Source organism: Phocoena phocoena, chromosome 11, assembly GCF_963924675.1.
Source record: "Phocoena phocoena chromosome 11, mPhoPho1.1, whole genome shotgun sequence".
Taxonomy (NCBI): Eukaryota; Metazoa; Chordata; class Mammalia; order Artiodactyla; family Phocoenidae; genus Phocoena; species Phocoena phocoena.
Window position 1 is genome coordinate 27,734,319 of NC_089229.1, and position 23,245 is coordinate 27,757,563.

Consider the following 23,245-nt stretch of genomic DNA (forward strand, 5'->3'; position numbering starts at 1 on the left):
AGGTTTGTAGTTAAAATGTATGGTTGATCATTTATTTTCCTTCTTTCCCATTTAATTTGGGTCTAATAATCCCTAGTACCTGTTATATCCAAAGAGTCTCAGGAAAAATATAAAAGAAAAGAACCTGGTACTTTACTTTTAAATAAATTCCGAAGTCCCCTCTCTGCCTCAGACTCTCAAGATAAAAGACAGCAGCTGAGTAATTCAGGCAGTAGGTCTGGTGGCTCTGACACAGGCTTCCTTGGAAATACTGCAAGAGGAGAAGGACAGAAGGAGAATGATTGGAAGCAAAGAGAGCACAGACAGACTTTCTCTTTCTCTTCACTTTTATCAGCAACTAGAACAGGGAAAGTGGAGAAGGCACCATTATCAAGTAGGAGCTATGACTGCATGGATAGTAACAGGTAATCTTCAAAATAAACATTGTTTTAAAAAACCCCGAAATCCCCATAATAAACAGTTAACTCCTCAATAAGTTGCCTTTTTTTTTTGCCCATAAAGAAAATTCTATTTAGGACATACTGATTTAATTCACCCTTGCACTTATGCTTTGTTGAGGTCGACACACACTGCATGGAACCTGATAACAAACACCTCCTTTGGTTTCACTGCTCATGTTGTTGATGTCAAGCTTGTTTTCGTAGTAAGTGATTAAAGTAACAACATCTGACCTTTCACTAAATCTTCCTCAAAAATATCTGCATACTGAATTTTCCTTCCAGCTTCTAAAAATAGAGAGTCAAATTTGGGGCACCTCTACTAAATGTAGTTTTGTAGCGTGCGTTTTATGTGCTTGTCTTACCCAATCTAACACTTGTGTTCCTTCTTCATTATGCTTATGTAATGCCTTAAACTTGCTATAATGACTACACATTCGTAAGCCATATCAAATTCATTTTAAAATGAGGCAAGTGGCCAATTCGTATGTATACATTCATATGTATAATGGTCAAACTGGGCACATCTCAGTTAAGTGTCTGTCTCGGGAATGACAGTTATTCTTTTCTCTTCACCAATGTTTCTGGCTCCTTACTGGCAGACACTCTCTTTAGGAATCCATAGTGCCTACCACGTTGCTAAGCCTACGTGCTCCTTGACAGGTTTATTAATTAGTATAATGAGTAATGGGTTCCATTAGGGAATTTCCAATTGTGTCATAATGTGGTGAATGGGAGAAGGAAGACGCACTTGCTGGTAACATTATAACTGCAGTGAGTAGAGACAGCAGACCAAGCCTAACAGGCCAGTAAAGGAAGTGACAGTAGTAAAGGCAGAAATAACAAAAACCTAGAAAAATATTTTGCTATAGGACCTCAGAAGACAAAACGCTATGGGGGGAAATGTCAAGTTTTGCCTTCAAGAAGAAGTAATTTGAAAGCTGATAATGTGAATTAATTTTTTCCTGGGGGGTTGGTGATAGCTGGGGGCTTGGAAATAAACAGAAGGTCTTCTCACAGGTCACCTTGAGATGCTTGAGAAAGGCCATTACGAGGAGCCTGCTGTGAAGACCATAAACGGTCAGGCTTAGAAATGCAGCTCTACAACCCACTGGCTATGTGAACTTGGCCAAGTGATTTAACTTCTCCAAGCCTCAGCTTCCTTCTCAGCGACTTCTCAGATGGCTTTTGTGTGGATAACAAATGTCCCAATCTTCCACTGGTGAGCTTCTTCTGAGACACCGTGGTAGACTGTTATCACTGCTCATCTAGTTCCCTTTCCTGGGGAGGAATATATATGCTCACTCCACTGAGGGTAAGCTTGGCCATGCAACTTTCTTAGGCCGATGAAATGTGAACAGACATGCCAGAAACTTGAAGAGTCAGTAAGAGCTCTGCCTCAGTCTCTTACGTCTTTGCCCTTGAGACTGGCAACATTCCAGGTGGTGGGTGCTCCCTCAGCAGCGGTGCCAGAGCGAGGACAAAGTAGGAGCAGAGCATAAGTGAGATATGAAACCAAGCCACTGAGATTTGGAGTTTGTTCCTGTGGTATAACTGAAATTAACCTGACTCATGTAGGCCTTTTTAAATTTACGAAAAACTTTTATAGCCCATCTTTACACATCTGTAATGTAACAGGAAGCATTCCTATGTGGGTATTATTGACTTTCAGCAAAGAGTCTATGCTGTAGTAGGCTGTAAGTGCACTTACGCTATAGTCTGAATATGTGTGTTCCCCTCAAATTCACATGTTGAATCCTAACCCCCAATGTGACAGTTTTAGGAGGTGGGCCCTTTAGGAGATGATTAGGTCATAAAGGTGGAGCCCCCATAAATGAGATTAATGCCCTTATAAAATAGGCTCCAGACAGCTGTCTAGCCCCTTCCACTATGCAAAGGATACAGTAAGAGGTCTTTGACTGGAAGAGGGCCTTCACATGACCTGGGCACCACCCTGATCTCAGACTTCCACCCTCCAGAACTGTGAGAAATTGATTTCTGTTGCTTATAAGCTACCCAGTCTGTGGCACTTCATTATAGCAGACTGAGCAGACTAAGACAACTTACGTGTTTTGATGAGAAGTTGATATTTCTCCAGACTATTTACTAAAAAGTACATTAAAAATAAATTCTAGGATGCCAGGTCTTGGTGCTAATGTCCCAAGCAAGATGTCAGGCTTTAGATGAGTATTCCCAGATATGTTTGCCACCAGCTTCTATGTCCCAAGCAAGAGCCACAAAATGAAACACCCAATATAATGGGTGTTTATGCTCTTTTGTGCTTCCACCCATTACCATGAGAAGAGGATGACCAGGCTAGTGCACTGATCCAAGGAGATGGATAGAGCCAAGTGGAGCAAAGCCCGCCAGTTGTCCTAGCCTTTGATGGAGTAAAGAAATTATCAAGAAAACCAAGGGGACTTCAGACCTTGAACCAATACACATCCAAATATTCATGTCCATTATGTAACTTACTAAGGGCTCTGCCCCTTTGTCTAACAAAAACAAAAAATGTGATGGTCCTAAAAAAAAAGATAATTTCTGACTCTAAAGGAATTGAGAGTGTGTGAGATTTTAGGTAATTCCCAACACTTTACATTCTTTCTCTTGTTTTTCAAAGCTTTTCTTATTCTAATCGGCTTTCGAAGGCCACTGAAAGATCTCCCCACTTTGTACCTAATTTTTGCTTGTTTTGCCTTGTTAAACTGTCCTTTTTCTTCATATCTCACCTCAAGCATCATCGCCCCAGGAAGAATTTCCTGTCTGTAAACTACTTCAGCATATGCCCCAACCTAGAAGTTTTCCTTCATAATATCTATGTTCCTTTTTTCCCCAGCATTGATCTCAATTTGATTATATAATCATTAGTGTCATCATTGGATTAACTTCTTCCCCACTAGACTGAAGACTCCCCCAAAGCAGGGGGCGTGTCTAATTCTGCACATTACTGTGCACAGGGTATCAGTCCCACACATAAGTACTTAGTAAGTGCTCAATAAACCTCAATCTATATTTTTTTAAGTAGACTGTAACAATTTAAATCTTGCTAAATGAGAATAGATAGGGACTGAATTAAAAAGCTCAAAGTAGGGGAAGAGGTTCAAATACCTACTTAAGAAAAAAAATAGCATTTACCAGACCACGGGTACAGGTTTTCCTCTTTTCTCCTCCTTTCATACACAGAAGTCTTATTAAGGGTGTTAATGGATTTGAAGGTTTATTTTGTTCCTTTCAGAGAGCCTAGCACTTTTGTTAGAAGAACAACTGAACCATGTAATTAGCCTACACAAACTACTGCCATGAATACAGCTTTAAATTGAAGTCATTTGAAAACCAGACTTGAAAATGGCTTTTCCATGCATGCAGATTTTTGTCTTAATAAAACCCACACAGGAGAGATGACAATGGAGAAACAGATTCTGCAAGTTATTTCTGAAAATGCTGATTGGTGGGGAAAGGGATAGTGCCCTTGTGGGAGGGTGCAGGTGGAACCTTCCCAGGAACAACAATAACAACGATTAAGGAGATATAAACAACTATCCTGAGAGGTAGGTGAATTTTTCACATAGAAGCTGAGATCTCCCATATGGATTTTACCTTTGTGAGCACAGAAATGAAATCCAACGATGGTAAAGTCTCAGAAGTGTCGACATAGTCCTTGAAGATGTGGAAAAGACTGTTCACAAAACCAAAGCTTGTCTAGGGCCAGAGAGAAAGAAAACAAGAGTAGGTATACTTCCAGGGGTAAGAAATAAAAATCTGATGAACTTCAAATGTCATTCTCACAGATATTTTCCATTTCAAATTTATCTCCTGGCAAAATTCAAAGATTTATTTTCCTCTACTTTCCAATATATATTTTCTTATAAGTTTTTCTTATAAATGAATTCTTGTTGGTACCTCACTTCCTTTTTTTAGAGGAAAGATATTATTTATTTATAATATATGTGAGAAAGAACATTCATTTGAGAATAGACATTTATGGTGATGACGGAGATCTTAGGAATTTTTTTTTTGTATTTAACATCATTTATTGAGGAAATTCATGCATTCAACATTACTTATTGAGACCTCCCACGTACTCGGCACTGTTCAAGGTCTTCTGGATACAGCAGTGAACAAGATGGGTTCCTGAGCATATTCTAGAAGGTGTTCAGAGCTTGTATTCTAGAGAAAATATGGAACATTGCCCAAATTTTTGTGTCATCCTTGCATAGGAGCCATGCTAATCCTTTTATCGCTCCAATTTTAGTACATGTCCTGCTGAAGTGAGCCCTATGTTTACTTTCTTAAATAGCCATGGAAGAACTTTTTAAAATGTTACTGAAGGCTAACTAATAACTGCCATCTATTGGAAAGATACCAATGGATGTGTAGGTTTCCTTATTAACCTGAACTCCCGACCATAAGATTAAATGGGGATGAAATATGGAAGAAACCATATTCCATGTTCCAATATGGAATACAAGCCAGTAGACTAAGAATGAATTTTCATTGTCCTCTGGTGGAGTTTAACACATGGCTACTGGAATCTTCCTACTTTGGCTCACCTGACTTAACTCCTCCAGGTTTGCAAAAAGTCTCCATAAATCCACATCCAGGAGATATTCATGAGTCTGTAGGTATTTTAATGTATTCATGAAGATCTTAAAAAAAAAAAAGCACATTACTTTGTTTTTCAATTTTGATATTTGCCCTTTGCAAGAACATTAAACATAAACCTCCCGAGTATAATTTTACAAAACAACTTGGAGATCAGTATTTTCAATCGTTAAGAGGTGTGCTAAACACGAATGATGACATTTAAGCCCCCACAGAACATACGGGAGAGGTGCTCTTCTGTATGGAGCTGCTGCTGCTTTGTGAGCCCTAACGACACTCCTGTTGAACATAATCTGTTCAGATGGGCTTTCTCTGCTCCCAGTGCCAAAGAAATCGCCAAGGTTCTCTTCTTGCCAACAGCACTTACTTGAGACCAAAACAACATTCATACTGAGTTCTTATTTATTCCTTTCTCTGTGAAAGACCCAAATGTCCTTTACTTTCAGGAAATTAAAAATAGAGAACTAATGAGTTAATACCTGATAACTGGTAAGATGTTTAGATGTGGATAAAGCCATTAAATATTAATGAAAACACTAAGAGAGGCTTTATGTCATTACTTGATTTGATGTTTTCCTACAAGAGAAAAACTATAGCAAGTTAATCCTCGCAGAATACCTGCCTCTCATTTTATAAACTAAAGAGAGATCAATTTATTGAAACAGGAATACTTTGTATAAATATGATGAAGCATTCAAAGGGACCAAATATTTCAAGAACTGTAGGTGTGAAAAGACTGGACTTTAGACCACCAGCGTTCTCCAATTCCCATTCCCATATTTCTTAATTAATGCAGTAAGTGGTTCTTGAACTTGCATCAGAATCATCTAGAGGCCTTGTTAAACTGGAGGTTAGTGGGACCTACCCCAAGTCTTTGTGATTCAGTAGGTCTCTGATGGGGTCTGAGAATATGGGTTTCTAACAAGTTCCCAAGTGATTCTGATGCTACTGGTCCAGGGATCACACTTTGAGAACCACTGGCTCAGAGTTTCCCCCAGTCCAGGAAGCATCAGTTGTCTGGAAATCTGTCAATATCCAGGCATTTAAAACATGTAATTGTAAGAAACAGAAATCATTAGTTCAGATAAATTGGGAAAATTTAGAAAAAATCATCTCTGTGTTATAAGATTATTTTCTTTATAGAAATTTTTGTCATTTAAGAAAAACATTGAGTCTTTCATTGAATTTATTTTATTATTTGAGTTACAAAGTTCCAATTTACAAGCAACTTTGGGAAATTCATATTGATTATGTAAAGAGAGGTACTTATATACTTTAAATACACCGGGGCATTTGAAAATAAACTCAACTTGGTTTTCTTTTAAGCAGAAAAATGCTAGTTTAAAAAGCTTATGTAGCTTATAGTGGAATGGAAAGTTCTGTACTATTAGGGCAAGGGAGGTAGCAGAGCTCACAGGGTGAGTGCTCTGCAGTGAACATCTATTGGGTACCACTCAGCTTCAGTGCCCCCCCTTCCCTAATATCATCCCAGTTTTCACCTCAGCATCTACTCTTCCTCATAACTTGAATGTGATCATCTTAAGCCAATGAGCACTTTCCTTCCTTATCTGGGTAGCTGGCTCAGAAGTGGGCATGTGACTTAAGCCAGTCCAATCAGAATGACAATCAAGACTTTGGCTATGAGTGCACTGAAATTCTCTCTCTCTCCCTTCTATTTCTCACTCTCTCCGTGGCCTCAAGGATAGCAGTCACTCTGTGACTCCAACAGAAGCCAGACACAGGATGACACTGATATTGTGGAAGGCAGGGATGAGGGATGAAAAGAAATTTTGTCCTTGCTTTTGATCCCCTTGATCAAACCAACCTTGAATTCTGTCTCAACTCTGGACTTTACAGTCACATGGGTCAATAAGATCCTTACTTAAGCTAGTTTTCTGTATCCTGAGACAGTCTCTAAGTTTTAACTTTCTGAGTGTCCTTGTGGTTTAAATTTTGCTAAAGTTCTTAGCAGTATGACTGTCACAATAAATATTACTTACAGAAAAGAACATCTGTACAGCACTTGATAGATTTCAAAGGAAACTAATCTGATCATCTCAATGATCAGATGTTATCAGACAGTCAGAGATAGTACTGTCATCTCTCTTTTATAGCTTAGAACAGGAATTGTCAAATGACAGCCTGTGGGATAAATCAGGTCTGCTACCCATTTGTGTGAATAAGGTGTAACTGTAATACAGCCACACACATTTCTTTACAAATTATCTGTGGCTTCTTTTGCACTGCAATGGAGGAGTTGAGTAGCTGCAATAAAGACCACATGGCTGGCAAAGCCTAAAATATTTACTATCTGGACATTTACAGAAAGCATGCGCCAACTTCTGTTTTATGGAATGGAGGACTAGACGTTCCTAAGTTCACATGGCAAGTCAGAGGCAGATCCAGGACTTGAACTCGTGTCTCCCAACACAGTGCCTTTTCCTGTGTAAGGGAGCAGCCAGGATTCAAAAATGCTTATGGGCAGAGGCAACCTTTGGAGCAATGTGGCCCATCCTCGTCTGTGGTCTTAGAAGGCATTTGCTCCCTTCCTATCCTTTGCCCTGTGGTTCTTCTATAAGGAATTCTCTGCTCAGAGCCTCCCCAGATCAGGGCTACTGCACTGCACAACCTCAGGAGCACCGTTTACATGACAGACATCGTGAACACACCGTATAATCCACCCCTCCCCACCCACCCCCGTGTTACACGTGGATGGTTGCCCTGAAAATCTGTGGCTCCGTAGCTGATAAAAAGCATTTGTCTGGCACTGTTCATAAGGGAGTATAAGAGCCAAAAGAGGAAGCTGAACGAAGGTGGGATGGTTGCCTTGAGGGTGGCTGTGAGCTCCCTGACTTGAGGAGTATGTAAGCACAGGGTGAGAATCAGGCAGAAGAGATTCAGACATCACATGGGGAGCTGGAAGGTCTCACCCAATCCTAAGAGGCTATGTTTAAGAAAAGAATGAAGAGAAACCAAGTTGCAGATAACCAAAAATAAACAAAATTTCCTTAAGATCCTCTGAAAGAGGGGAGCCCACCCCATACTTCCTTCCTTCCTTCAGCATGGAAGAGAGAAACAAGTCCCTAAAGAAGCAGTGTTTTCCACCTACTACAAAAATTAAAGCCAGCATTACCATCTTAAGAACTAATAAATGGTCCAAGAAATAAGTGCATTCACTCGTGAAGAGTTCCCACACAGCCTCTTGCTGCTTTCTCAGGTCTAATTGATTAGTAGGAAGTTTTTGATGTGCTTCCACGACTTCATTCCAGGTCTTATCCTGTATGTGGGAGAAAAGGGAGAACAAAACATTTCGATGGGTTGACCTGTTCACCCTTCCTCTGACTTGCAGTACAGCAGGAACAAGCAATCCCCCAAATCATGATTTCTCACTGCAAGCCCCAGACATCCCTCTGGGTAGAGTTATCTAAACCACCGTTCTCTCTGCATGGCTTTGGGGTATCAATTCCTCCCACGCATGGGATGGACATGCTATTTTTAGTTTAAAAGGAAAACGAATTCAAATTGATGTTTTGAACTATGCTTGCGAATTTCATAAGTCCTTTTCAGTTTTTTGCAAAAAAAAAAACAAACAACCCACCAAAAGAACCCCAAACCCAGAACTGGGAAGTCTGATCCAGGTTCCACTGGTAAAACTTGTTGAAATTAATTACTGAAGAATCATGAAATAAGAGACTTAAAGTTTTTAAGAGACCTTCAGAAATTGTCTTATCAAAACCAACTTGTTTTGTAAATGAGGAAACTAAGGCCCAGAGAGAGGAATGGTTGTAACCACTATTAACATTTGTACAGGGCTTCATGGTCTACAAAGTGGGCTCACGTCCATTACCTTACTTAAGGTGAAATGACTTTCCTGAGATTTCAGTGTGCTTTAGAGCAGTGGTCCCCAACCTTTCCGGCACCAGGGACCGATTTCGTGGTAGACAATTTTTCTACAGAGGGCAGGGCAGGGGGATGGCTCAGGAGGTAATGCGAGCGATGGGGAGGGGCAGATGAAGCTTCGCTCGCTCGCCCGCTGCTCACTGCCTGCTGCGTGGCCCAGTTCCTAACGGGCCTCGGACTGGTAGGGTTGGTGACCCCTGCTTTAGAGAGAGCAGACCTCGGTCTGCCCAGGTCTGGGCTTCTCTCCTGCACTTTGCTGTTATTATGAACAAGCCAATAATCTGACAACTTAAAATAATGGCTGAAACAACAAAAAAAGCTATGCCACACAGAAAACAATGCATGAGATACCTTCAGTCTGTGGAACTCATAGTCCCTGAAGTCTGTAATCTTCAAAGAGGAGAGGCAGATATGTGCTTGTGTTTGTCTTTGCCCTCCTTAAAGATTGTTAGAAACAGGATTTTCAATCTTTTAACAACACACCTTTGGTAGCCTCGGCATCTCTGGTTCATTGTCCAACATGCATGAGAACAGACTGCACATTTTGTCTATGAGTCACTAACAGCTGAGACACCATTTCTGAGCCATAGTCTGACCCACAGGACCTCAGAATGTCAGACATGGAGGAGAGAGGCTGGTGAGGATGTGTGATGCAAATCTCTCATTTTACTAATAGGAAAAAAAAAAAAAAGACAGAGCTCAGAACACTCCTATAGCAAATAGATGGATTTCAGTCTAGCACATACCTTGTGGTCTTAAGAGTCCTCATATTCTAACTTTTCCAAATGTTGGATCATAGAAGCTTACCATGAGAAGGGGCCTTGGATGTCTTAGTTCAACCCCTCACTTAGTAGATGACTAAATAAAGCCCAGAGTGTTAAAGGAACTTCTTAACACGATAATTCACAGCTGGAGAATACCAGGATATGCTAGAAACTCTAGTTTCCTTAGGATGGAACCTCTGATTCATTTTTGTTATAATTTTTATTTTAAATAATATTAGTTAAAAAATTGGATTACAGGGCTTCCCTGGTGGCACAGTGGTTGAGAGTCCGCCTGCCGATGCAGGGGACGTGGGTTCGTGCCCCTGTCCGGGAGGATCCTGCATGCCATGGAGCGGGTGGGCCCGTGAGCCATGGCTGCTGAGCCTGCACTCCGCAATGGGAGAGGCCACAACAGTGAGAGGCCCGCCTACCGCAAAAAAAAAAAAAAAAAAAAAATTGGATTACAAAGGTAATATATGGTTATTATAGAAAATCTGAGAAACAAAACCACAAAGAAAAAAAGTTACACCAAGTTACCTGTAATCTCCACCGCCCCTTCCTCCCCTCGGGGTAACTACTGAAAACCTTTTTCTGATTGTATTTATAATTAATTTTTAATGGTGTCATATTTAGACATCCTTTTGTAACTTGCTTCTAAACTTTATCATGACCTTTCAATTTTTTCTGACTCATTCAATATCCTGGTGCAATGTCATGAATTACCTGCTTAAAGAGCTCATTTTACCAACTAAACCAGGAAGAAGCTATCAAATAAGGAAGTGTGAGGCTTTCTAAAGTCAACTTGGCTGCATTTCAAATGAATATTTAGCACAAATCATTTTTCAACTTCTTCTACTGCCTCAGGGCACATGACGCTGGTGTGGATCTAAGCAGTTTGGTGGGCGTTTTCCGACTTTAGGTTAACGAGCCAGAGAAGGCACAGCTTATCCGTTGTGGGGAGGCAGCTCCCTGTGTGTCTGAAAGGAGACCCCGCAATCGGTTCAGAAAGTGCTAAAGGGCTGTGGCTGACTTCTCTGCTAGGGTTACGGCACTGAAAGAAGAAACTTACTATAAAGGTTTCACAGTAGCAAAGGAATCCTGGAGCTGGCCGGGGACCTACACAGCAGCTGGGACGTATGCCTTTTGTTGATGTCTGAAACCACAGCGACTGCATGTTGTGGAAATTAAAAATCAGCAGCCAGTTGGAAAATAAAGAAGCTGAGGCAATGGAGGAGGCACTGGAGCTGTGGGAAAGGGGGCGCCAGCCCTCTGTCTTGAAGGACAATCACCGTGAGAAGGGAGGGGACAGTCCTCTTGGAGGAAACATTAACTCATTAGAGTTACAGACCCTTTGTTGGAACCTGTGCTGCTTCCACTATGGTGGCATTGGCTAGGAGACGCAATGAGAAGATGTGAAGGGTATCTGAGAGGATATGGAGGATAAAGAAAAGAAGCCAAGGTTAACTCTGGGGCCTCAAATTTAATAACTAAGAGGCCTGTGGAATGGAAATTTGTAGTAGGCACTGGTGACACGGAACTGGAGTAAAATGGATATACAGTCGTCCCTCAGTATCCTAGTGGGATTGGTTCCAGGACCTCTTTGGATACCAAAATCCTCAGATGTTCAAGTCCAATTTATAAAATGGATTTACATATAATCCACACACATCCTCCCATACAGTTTAAATCATCTCTAGATTACTTGTAATACATAACGCAATGTAAATTCTGTGTAAATTGTTGCTGGTGGATGGCAAATTCAAGTTTTGCTTTTTGGAAATTTCTGGAATTTTTTTTCAAATATTTTTCATTTGTAGTTGGTTGAATTCAAGGATGCAGAATGTACAGACACAGAGGGCTGACTGTATGAGAATATATGGATTCTGTAGTGGTTGACCCTGAATTGGCAAGCTGGTGGGATATGCTGCTTCGCCCGAGACCCTAGACCTGACTGACAACTGACCCTGCTTTCATTTAAATGAGGAAGGAAAAATATACAAGCAGCTCATGCAGCTCAATATCAAAAAAACCAAACAACCCAATACAAAAATGGGCAGAACACCTAAACAGACATTTCTCCAAAGAAGATATACAGATTACCAACAAACACATGAAAGATGTGTAAAGATGCTCAACATCATTAATCATTAGAGAAATGCAAATCAAAACTACAATGAGATATCATCTCACACCAGTTAGAATGGCCATCATCAAAAATCTACAAACAATAAATGCTGGAGAGGGTGTGGAGAAAAAGGAACCCTCCTGCACTGTTGGTGGGAATGTACATTGATACAGCCACTACGGAGAACGGTATGGAGGTTCCTTAAAAAACTAAAAATAGAACTACCATACGACCCAGTAATCCCACTACTGGGCATATACTCTGAGAAAAACATAATTCAAAAACAGTCATGTACCAAAATGTTCATTGCAGCTCTATTTACAATAGCCAGGACATGGAAGCAACCTAAGTGTCCATCAACAGATGAATGTGGCACATATATACAATGGAATATTACTCAGCCATAAAAAGGAATGAAACTGAGTTATTTGTAATGAGGTGGATGGACCTAGAGTCTGTCATACGGAGTGAAGTAAGGCAGAAAGAGAAAAACAAATACCAGATGCTAACGCACATATATGGAAGCTAAAAAAACGGTACTGATGAACCTAGGAATAAAGACGCAGATGTGGAGAACAGACTTGAGGACGCAGTGGGGAGGGGGAAGCTGGGATGAAGTGAGAGAGTAGCACTGACATATATACACTACCAAATGTATAATAGATAGCTAGTGGAAAGCAGCTGCATAGCACAGGGAGATCAGCTCAGTGCTTTGTGACCACCTAGAGGGGTGGGATAGGGAGGGTGGGAGGGAGACACAAGAGGGAGGGGATATGGGGATATATGTATAGCTGATTTACTTTGTTGTACAGCAGAAAGTAACACAACATTGTAAAGCAATTATACTCCAATAAAGATATTAAACAAGGAAGGAAGGGAGGGTGGAAGGAAGGAAGGATCCCAGGAGAGGTTGCACCACAGGCCCTGTCTCAGGCCTGCCAGGAAAACAGTCAAATCATGTCCCTAAAGAGTGGCAAAATGAGAAAGATTGGTGAGCAACAGCCTTGGTGACAATGGTATCATAGTTTTACTAACGGTTTATGATTTGAAACTTGTAATATTTAGACTGTGTCCCTATGGACTGAATGTTTCTTTCCCCCCCCAAAAATCCATATGTTAAAGCCCTAACCCCACAATGGTATTTGGAGGTGAACCCACTGGAAAGTAATTACACATAGATGAGGTCATGAGGGTGGGGCCCTCACAATGAGATTAGTACCCTTATAAGATGAGGAAGAGACACCAGAGCTCTCTCTACACCACGTGAGGACGCAGAGAGAAGATGGCCATCGGTTAAGCCAGGAAAAGAGCTCTCACCAAAACCCGACCATGCTGGCACCCCGATCCTGGACTTCCCAGCCTCCAGATATGTGAGAAATAATACTGGTTGTTTCAGCCACCCAGTCTGTGGTATTTTACAGCAGCCCAAGGGGAGTAAGACATTCACACAACTTTTTAACCCTTGAAAAAATAATGTGAAAGTCACTCCTATACTTGATTATGGGAACACAGTTTTCCAAGCCCTGGTTATGAACAACACTAATAATAATATGGCCAGTAACGACTGTCTCAGGTGCCCAGCTCCGGGGTGAGCTTCACTCGCATTATTTGACTCACTTGTCACAACCATCCTAAGAGGCTGCCACTATTACCATCTACTTTTTACAGGAAGGACTTGAAGCTGAGAGAGACATGGATTCATTTGACCAAGGTCACAGGGCAGTACATGGAGCAGCTGGGATTGAAACCTCAGAGGACTTTTAATTTAGCTACAGTAGTTAAGTATCAGTGTGTGTGCATCCACAGAACCTCCAAGGTAGATGTCGATAATTGGTGGCCAACTGCAGAGGCCATGTGGGCAGATTTTTAACAGAAAGAAGTGCAGTAACTACTCATAAGGCCCTCCTGGTGCTGCTGGCTGTGGTGTGTAGGTACTGTGGGGAGAACACAGTCAGTGTGTCTTCCTCCTCACTCCAGAAGCGAGGAACACTCCTTCCCTCTGCCCCCAGCATGCTTGCGAGAAAGGCTTCACTGTGGCTAACTCCTGACCTAGGCAGGAAAGAATCAGGCACTACTGATTTCAATTTATAACTCTTCAATAATTGAGGGTGCAAGAATGAATTTAAAGAAAACCCGCTAGGTCTAATCCAACTGGCTTTCCCAGAAATAGAAGTATATTTGTGGAATCTGTTTCTGTAATATCTCATTAATTTTTCAATGTTCCCAGTATACTGGGCACAGACTGCAAACTGGGGCATACGCTTGTGCAAGTTTTCTTCATCGAGTGAGCTGTTTCCCACACTGTGTCAAGTTATAAATTTGGAGCTGTAAGGCACTGCAATATTAGGATTGCTTTGTTTTCTTGCAGAGCTCATTAACCACTGGCAATTAGCACTGTATCACTGCACAAAGTGGCATCATTTGGCAAGTTCTGTATCCACTACTATGAATGTGATGATACAATTTAAACTTCATGTGCTATCTGCTGTCATGAAAAGATAAAGTAGGATGAAGAGGCTCTTTAGCCATTTCTTACTTTCCTAGCTACTGGAGGCTTAATTAAAACAAAAATGACAATGCACAACACTCACCACTCCTCTCTTGGAGAAAGGCCATCTTGGCTCTTTGGATTCTGGTGGGTGAAATTAAAGAAGATATATTAGTACTTTGAGTAACTACTGACAGATCAATGGAGTGCTTTACAAAACCTGCTTTTCAAATGAGCCGAACAGAATTTGTCCTGCTTTAATTCTCCTTCTCTTGAGAATGCACAGGATGAATATTTATATTTATGCAGATGAGTAAATGATGTTCCAACTGAAAGGCTGGTGTACTATTGCTACCTTATGGTGATATTGCCCTGTTTCAGCCTCCTTTTCCCCCCATCGTTCAAGGAGAAATCTATAAAATGCAATAAAATGTTGAGTATTCTTTTAAGACAGAGTCACAGGACTTTAGGGCTGAAAGGACTTTGTTTTTATACTGGAAACCACCCCACCATATGCAACTTCAATAGCCTGACCAAACTTGAGACTCAGAGATTGCATCGGCCTGATGACCCCCAGGTGTGGTTGAGTGTAGATTCCTGAAATAGGGGCACATGAACCCATGTCACCAATCTTTAGGTTGGGGGCTTATTATCTCTATTGGCCACCATCCACATATTCCTTAGGAGTTGCTTTAAATTGAAAAGGAAGTCATTTTTCAGTAATACATTCTTTTGATGATCAGGAAGTAAAGAGATTAGATTCTTGATTTTTATGTCATTTGCATCAATCTCTAATGCTACCCAGAAAAACGTGGGAATCATCTCTTAGGTTTTGGTGAGATGTTCTGATAACTCAGTACACAAAATGGATGCTTTAAAGGTTCATCTCTGTTTCTACTAGTTTATCAGGAGACTGCATAATACTTCCATCAGATGAAAACAATTACCTGAGCAGCATTTACTAAAAATCAGTGTGCTTGAGGGACTTTTCTCATTGGAACCCTGGAATCCAACCGATTATCCTGCTCATTCTGACCACCTTTTTGACCTTTGTAAAGGGGAGATTAGGTGGAACCTCCCTCAGAGACAAATCTGCTTCACCTCTCTTAGGCTTCAAATGCCTGGTGGTAAATTATTATGTACAATTTGAACTGCAATAATTGGGATCTCTTGTCTTAGCAAATTTCTCTCCTCTGCTTTTCTAACTTTAGGGGTAATTTTAGGACCTTGGGAAATCTTCACAAGTATTCAGAAGAAAATTTAAATTGTGTCTCTATTGAATCCCTAATCTTTTATTATCTTTATTAAATATTAAGTTTTGCTGAATCAGAATCTATATTTCAACAATATCTCTAGGTGACTCATATGCACATCAGAGCTTGAGAAGCACTGCCTTAGACCATGATGGGGACATGAGAACTCTATTCTAACCTCCTAGAGAAGAGGGCTTGGAGGGATATGGTGAAGAATGCTGCATATCTTTTATGATGTGGTATCTACTTTGATGCCAGGCACACATGCCTAGCAGAGAACTTAACAAAGAACAGCATGCAGCAATTATGACCTTGTTCCTTAGCATGCTGGTTCTCAAACTTTAGCTGGTATCAGAATCACCTGGGGGGGCTTATTAAAAAACATATTGCTGGGCCCCATCCCCAGAGTTTCTAATTCAGACGGTGTGGCATGGGATCCCAGAATTTCGCAGGCAATGCTGAAGCTGTTAGTCTGGGACCAGTATTTCAGAAGTACTGCTTTAGTTTTTAACCAGTTTAGAGCATTTGCAAAGCATCACAGCACATGTACTAACCTCTTAAGGTTAGCTGTGCTTAGAACTAGCTCTAATTTCTAGGAGCCTGTCCTTGAGTAGATCACTTAATTCCCTCTTGGTTCATTCATTTGGGCATTTGGATTGTTGTGTCATATAGGACAGTAGATGTGAAAGGGCCCTATAAAGAGTGAAGAGCTATACATATGTTAGTTATGCTTTATTCACAGCTGCCTGTGTAATGGGTGGTTGATGCAGGCTGATGGAGCGTATACAGGGTTAGGAGTCAGGAGTCTCGATCCCATTCCTCTGACACAAACCAGCTGGCACCATGGCTAGGCCACTTCTCCTTTCTGGGTCTCACTTGGGACATATGTGAATGAGGAAAGAGCTTGGTGGTTTTCCATGTGTGTTGTCACAGGCTATCCTGGGCTTCTAGGGATGCCTTGGAGGTGAGTCTTTGGGACCTGCCCCATTTTCAAGCACTACAACTCCACCTGGATCTGTTTTATAGACTGGATTTCCAAGTAAGGATTCTTTTGTAAAAAGAGCTCTGCTAAGAACAAAACCAGTTTAAAAACTACCAGGATGGATGATGATCTTGAAGTCTCCTTTTAGCTCTCAAAGGCTACCATCAGAATCATGGGAATGTGTCCTGAACACCACAATTGTTCTTTTCTTTCACAACTGAGTTCAAAATGCAGATTTATCCCTAAGGCTGCCTCTCTCTAATCTGCTCTAACAGTAATCTGCTGTCACTGGGCCCGCTGCCTCCACACGGTACCACCGTGGTTAGAAGATACCAGTGTGAGGTTGAAGGCCAGAACAGGGTGGGGGGTGGCATTACAGCAATGACAGCGATGCTGCCCACCAGCCCAGAGAGGGCATTCTGCTCCAGGATGGTGACTGTCACTGGTGTACCTGTTCCAGGTCCTAGATGTGGGGTATATTATTTGACAAGAGGACCTTTTGAGGAAAGGTCTATACCTTATCCATCCCTTATCCATCTCTGTAAGTGGAATGCCCAATACCAAGAGCGGTATTCAGCTGGTTCCAGTAACTCATGGCTGATGCTTGTCCTAATTGGTGAGACGTCTGTTCTAATGTGTCAGTGCTGAAAATACCCTTTGCTTATTATAACACCCATCCCATAGCAGGTATGTAATATAAGTATGGTGAATGGACAGGACCTGAATTCAGAAGAAGCGGGTGGCACAGGTAACTGGCAGCTCCATCTGACACCACAAAGTCCCCAGGGAACACCTCAAGTCCAGATAAGTTGAGCACCACAGAACTCCTCCTGTGCTCGTAGAATCTGTGTTTAAGAGATGGAAGGAGAGAGCTTACAGCTTACATGCCCATGCATGGGCACTCAGAAGTGACTGCTGGCAGCCTGATTAATGCCTGCTTTTTCAGGAGGCCACTCCAGGCTCCAGGCATGGAGGGCTGTGATGACCCACACACCACCCCATGTTTGACACCTTTTTGAGCCTTACTGACTGCTTATGATTTTGACTAATCCAAAGCAGAAGAGCTCACCTGGAAGTGTCAACATAAACATACTGGATATGTTCTGACTGAGAAGGACACTAGGAGAAAGCCCTTAAACACAAGAGTCTTTGCAAATTATGAACATGGCCTCAGAGGGAACAGGATGCATGGGCATGGCCATGGCCACGACACCCCTAGATATTGGAGGTCGGTTGTTTAAAGGCAGCCCTTTTGTTTTTCCTAGAGAAAAATGAGGACTGTTGTCGGAAAAGCTTAGGAAACAGGCCTATCTACCTTCTCCTTTCTTCCACACTATTTCATGAAACTTCCTGTCTGTTGGATGTTCAGAAAATAAATGCCTGACATCAGACACAGTGGGGAGTAGCTCCAAAGCCACTGGGCATTTGCTCTGTGATCACTAAGGAACAAAATGGGTAAGGAATGATTGCATCGAATTGTAAGGATTTTCAGAGCTTCCCCATAATAGCTGTTCAGATATTCCTTTAGTCTATTCTGAGAATGAGAGATGCAATTCCTTCTATTTACTGACCAATGTAACCTCTAAATTCTCTTTTCATCAACAAATACCTTAGCATATAGGTTACTTTACATACAAAGGAATTTTGTAAGTCTGACTTAGCCCCTCCTGGCTTCCGATAAACACATTTTTAAAGCATCCACAGAAGCCTTCTATAATCTGGCCCAGTTACCTTCCTAATATTCTTTACTTTGCAATTTATTCTCTGGAAATAGGGAATGGATTGTAATTTCCCATGCAAAATGTTTCACACGTCAGTGACTTAGCTGGGAATGCTCTGCCCTCTCTGAACCTGTTTAACTCTTATTCACCTCATGAGATTTAGGGCCATGGATTACCTAAGTAACTTTACAGGAATTACTTAGATACAATCAGGCTCAGATTTATTCAATTAGCTGCATTTCCTGGCATTTTAAAATCGGTTTTGACTTGCCTTTCTCTCTTTTTTTTTTAATTGGAGAATTTTAGAGTAATGTTGCAGGCACTGCTAGCTGCCCAGCCAGCATGCATGCTCTCCACTTTTATTATTATCAAAACCCTGCTTTGCTGGGGGTGGCATGTGCCGAGTTAATGCACTGACAAGCCCCGACTCCCCTGCAGCAATCTGGCCAACAAGATTTAAATGGAAGTTGCAGGGTGTGGCTTCTGGGAAAAAATTTTCAAAGGGGACAGAGGTGGCTAGCTTCTTCCTTTTACCTTTTGCCCTTCTTGTCATGAATACGGCTTGATACCTGAAAGTATACCTGTGATCTTGCAAAGATAACAGCAGAACAGGAAAACAGAAGGAGCCTGGCAGGATGCCGACATCTGTCCTGGCCTGGGCTCTGGTTATGTTATAAGAGAAACATTCTTTATTTGCTTAGGTTGTTCTAGTTTGGTTGTTACATGCAGACAAATGCTGTCTTAACTGACACAGATCTCCTCATCCTGGACTTCCTTCTCCAAGAATGTCATCTTTCAGCATTCTGCACTCTTATTTGACTTTTTCACCATCTATTTATTATGAGGTTTGTAACAAAATCATTAAAGTTACAACTTCTCACAACTCTCCCTTTCTTGTTATTTGCCAACCTGATGTCCATGGTGGTTATGAAGTTAGAGGGGGCTGAATTAGGTGGGAGTTGGAGAAGTTACAGTAATTTGAATGAGAAATACAATTCTAGTTTCTTCATTTTGCAAACAGGACATTGGAACTGATACAAAATGAATTAACAGTATACAAATCCAGCCAGGAATTTTCACAGTGCTATGCAAAAGGTATTAGATAACATAAACTTCTTCTTGGGAGCCCCAAGAAGTCCCCTGAAAAGAAATATTAGAATCTTCCCTGTAAACTTTATACTTCTCTTGATAAAGACCCTGGAAGCATACAATGAGATTTGGTGTTTATGGGGATAGAGGGGATTGGGAAAAGTACAGTAATTTGAATGAGAAATGTAAGCTAGGTAAACTTTGGGAAAAAAGTTTACTCTTTTGAGCTTCAACTCTAGATGGTACACAATCTGATAACTATTATGAATTTGGCATGAGTCTATAAGCTATCTTTATATTCCCTGGGGACCTCAGAGAGGCCATAACTAATGGTGGGAGTGGAAGAATTAGTCTTCCCCGGCCTCCTCTAGGCTGGTTTATATGTTTCTCTTCCATGCTTCTACAGTTCTCTGGAGCAGTGGTTAAGATAATGTGGACTCAAATTGCCTGGATTTTAATCTTAGCTGTGTGACCTTGATTGAGCAAGTAACCTCTCTGGCCCTGACTGCCATCTGTGAAATGCAGACAATACTCATACCTACTTCCTGTGTGAGGATCAACTGATCAACATAAAGCGCTTAGATCCATGTCTGGAATTTAGTAAGCTGTCAATAAATGTGATTATGTTGGTTGTTGAATATAGTATAATATGTTCTATTTGTCTGTTTATTCCACTAGACTGCTACCTCCTTCCTTGCAAGAAGCATGTCTTATAATTTGTGTTGGTGGGTGCCCATTTAGTACTCAATCCATTGTTACTGATGAACACGAATGAATAAAAGACTCTTCTGATGTTGTCCTCCCTCGAGGAAAGTACCTTACTTTATAAGGTAGTTTTGCAGATTCATGTCTTATCTCCTCTCCTTTTATCCTAAGTTCCTACCTCCGGGTCTAAATCCCTGTGTTTAGTAAGGGCTCAATAAATATTTGTTCAGTAAATGAATAATAACCAAACCTGTACACACTGAGTCATCCATTGCTCTACTTTCCTGACGTGATCTCCTGCACAATGTGTACTCCACTAATAGCCAGCTACTCACTGTTCTTTAAACTCACCCTGCACTTCATGCCTCCATGCCTTGGCTCAGGTAGCTTCCATCTGCCTGCCTATCTCCACTGAGCCTGACACACTCAGATTCATCTCTAAATTCCCACTTAGATGCTCTCCCTCCAGAAGTCTTTTCTGATCTGCTCAGAGAGAGCCAATTCTCTCCCTCCCTACTTCCACCCTGCCTCTTTATAATGATTTCATTGAAGGCTCATGCTGTGTCTTATATATCATAGAGTCTAAGCACCAAGTATAGAACCTGACATAGAATAGGTAATCAAATAAGCTTGTTGAATGAATAACTATGTTGACCTACAGGATGCTATCCAGATAGTCCTCAAATGAATTTGCTTTTCCATTCTGGATCATAATTGTATAATTATATGCATATACAATACACAAAGTGCAATCTGAGTCTCCCCAACAGCCTCTAAAGGTGATTAAGTTACCCCTATCCATTTCTTCCTTGTCTGGGCTACCTTCTGACATAAGGCATCCATTTGGGAGCACACAGGGCAGGTTTTGGAGTTCCATGTGCACATATGGAGCATAGGGAAGACAACTAGCTTGCATCGTGCTTGAGCCATGACCTTGGCTTTGTTGCCTTGCTGTTCAAAACCCAGTGATGCTCATTCTGGAAAGGGGGGCATGCCCCTGGGAGGGCCTAACAGAAGCTCTGATGACATTCTTATGTCAAGAATTATCAAGAATTACATATCAAGAATTACAGTTATAACCAGAGACTTAGAAAAACAACAACAAAGAACATCTGCACATACTAACATGAAGAGACATGAATTGGTACAGAAAACATGCCCGTGCATCACCCATGCCTGGCAGCCGACTAGATTTCTGGGCACTCTGCACAGGATCCCATGCCTGTGTCAGCCAGGGCTGCTCATCATTGGATTAGTGATATTAATGCAAACAGTTGCAATGAATTCAGAATGACTTTGCATTTAGGTCTCTTGAGGGGAGAGGTGTTGGTGGTCCCAAATTGGTATTTTATTTTTGCTATTCTAAAAGGACTGCTTCTCATAAGACATGGCATGCACACAGGGTCACTGTGTCCAGTTCTGGATTGATTATCCACTGGAAGCAATCACTGTAATAAATTCAGACTTTTTATCTCCCTCCCCCAAACAAAATGGTATGTGCATGGGGTCATGGCATCCTGTGTGAAGAGGGTGGGGAAGAGAATTTTTTGGTACCTAATTTCCTTAGAGGGAGATTACACTAAGGAATGAGCTGATAATAACTGCAAAATGTTTGGGGTGTGGCTGGCAGGCCACTGTCACTGTGTAACTACAGTATAGCTTCTTGCTACCCTTTATTTGCTTGAAAAAGTACACTAAACAAATATCCATGGGAAACACTTTTTTTGTTGTTGTTGTTTTTGGTTCAATGCTTGGCTGTTCTGGTTCTTTGTTTCAGGACAAAATTCTGGACCCAGGAGGTTGTATAACTAACTGGGTGCCTGACCCAGACTTCGCAGCCCTCTCCGGCTTGCCAGCCACCCGACTCCCACAAACCCAAACGCAACCACACTTTCACTAACTCTGAGCTGCGCTGCCCCAGGCCAGTCCGATCTGAAGGGACTAGTCCCATGGTTGCTGAAATAATCTTGTCTCCTTTCTGGTACCAGAATTTCTCCTTTTTCTGTCTTCTGCTGAAGATCCGAAGGTCCACGGTGTGGGCAGGGACGGCAACAATTTAGAGAATCCAGAGAATGCTCCCCCCCCCTCAGCTGAGCAGGCCATACACTCACGCGTCACACTCAGGAATGAGCTTGTGCTCACGTGTTGGTGCCAGAAAAGTTTCTGGTGGGGGAAACGTGTCCCCCAGTAGATCTCAAATACATACACTTTGTAAAGAACAGATTGGTCACGGGTCACGGTGAACATTATTCTAACTTAAAATCAGCTGGCACTTCCTGAGCATGGGCTTTTACTAGACATTCTGTTAAGAGCTTTACATGCATTATCATATTGATTTTCACAAGTACTCTATGAAGTGGAAATTACTGTTCTCATTATAGAGCTGAGGAAACTGAAGCTCAGAAGGACAGGAACTCACTTAAGGTCTCATTGTTAGTGAACAGCAGAGCAAGAATTCAATTCAAATACCCAAGTCTAACTCCAAAAAGACTTGTAAATGGAAGGAGAGAAAAAGATACGACAAACCATTTCAAAGCACTAAGCGTTTTTTAAAATTGATATAATGGTAGTTATTACTTTAGATAAAAGAGGGTGTGTTGTGGGTTGAATGGAAACCCCTGCCCACCCCCTCCCCAATATATGTCCATCTCTTTACTCCTGGAGCCTGTGAATGTGATCTTATTTGTAAAAAGAGTCTTTGCAGATGTAATTAAATAAAAGATATTGAGATGAGGTTATTTTGGATTATCTGAGTGGGCTCTAAATCCCATGATCTGCGTACTTATGAGAGATACTTAGAGAAGAGACACAAGTAGGAGAGAAGGCCACGTGAAGACAGAGGCAGAGATTAAAGTAATGCAGTCATAGCCCAGGAACGCCTGCATGAAGAAGCAAGGAAAGGTCCTCCCCTACAGCTCTGAGAGGGAGGGTGGCTCTGCCAACACCTTGATTTTGGACTTGTGGCTCCCAGAATTCTCAGAGCATAAATTTCTGTTGTTTTTAAGCCACCAGTTAGTGGCAGTTTATTACGACAGCCACAGGAGACGAGTGAAGGGGTCAATGCAATTGAATGGCAAGGGCACCTGACTCAGGATTGTGATTCCCAACTCTGACCTTCATTACGTGTGACCTTGGCATGTCACTTCCCAGGGTCTCAGTTTCCTTATGTGGAAAACAAC

The 23,245-nt window shown here is 41.5% G+C and overlaps 1 protein-coding gene and 1 non-coding gene across 2 annotated transcripts in view; both read right to left on the reverse strand.

The window, feature by feature from the left end:
- Positions 1-23,245, reverse strand: part of PLEKHG7 (pleckstrin homology and RhoGEF domain containing G7) — an 80,758-nt gene that overhangs the window by 49,308 nt on the left and 8,205 nt on the right. Inside the window, 8 exon segments of the mRNA XM_065888151.1 lie at positions 137-250; positions 4,035-4,136; positions 4,988-5,083; positions 8,173-8,316; positions 9,291-9,349; positions 9,352-9,373; positions 14,420-14,460; positions 17,272-17,396. Coding sequence (XP_065744223.1) covers positions 137-250; positions 4,035-4,136; positions 4,988-5,083; positions 8,173-8,316; positions 9,291-9,349; positions 9,352-9,373; positions 14,420-14,460; positions 17,272-17,396 — 703 coding nt within the window.
- Positions 4,610-4,711, reverse strand: LOC136131625 (U6 spliceosomal RNA). The gene has a single exon (XR_010656364.1). It is a non-coding gene; the product is annotated as a U6 spliceosomal RNA (small nuclear RNA).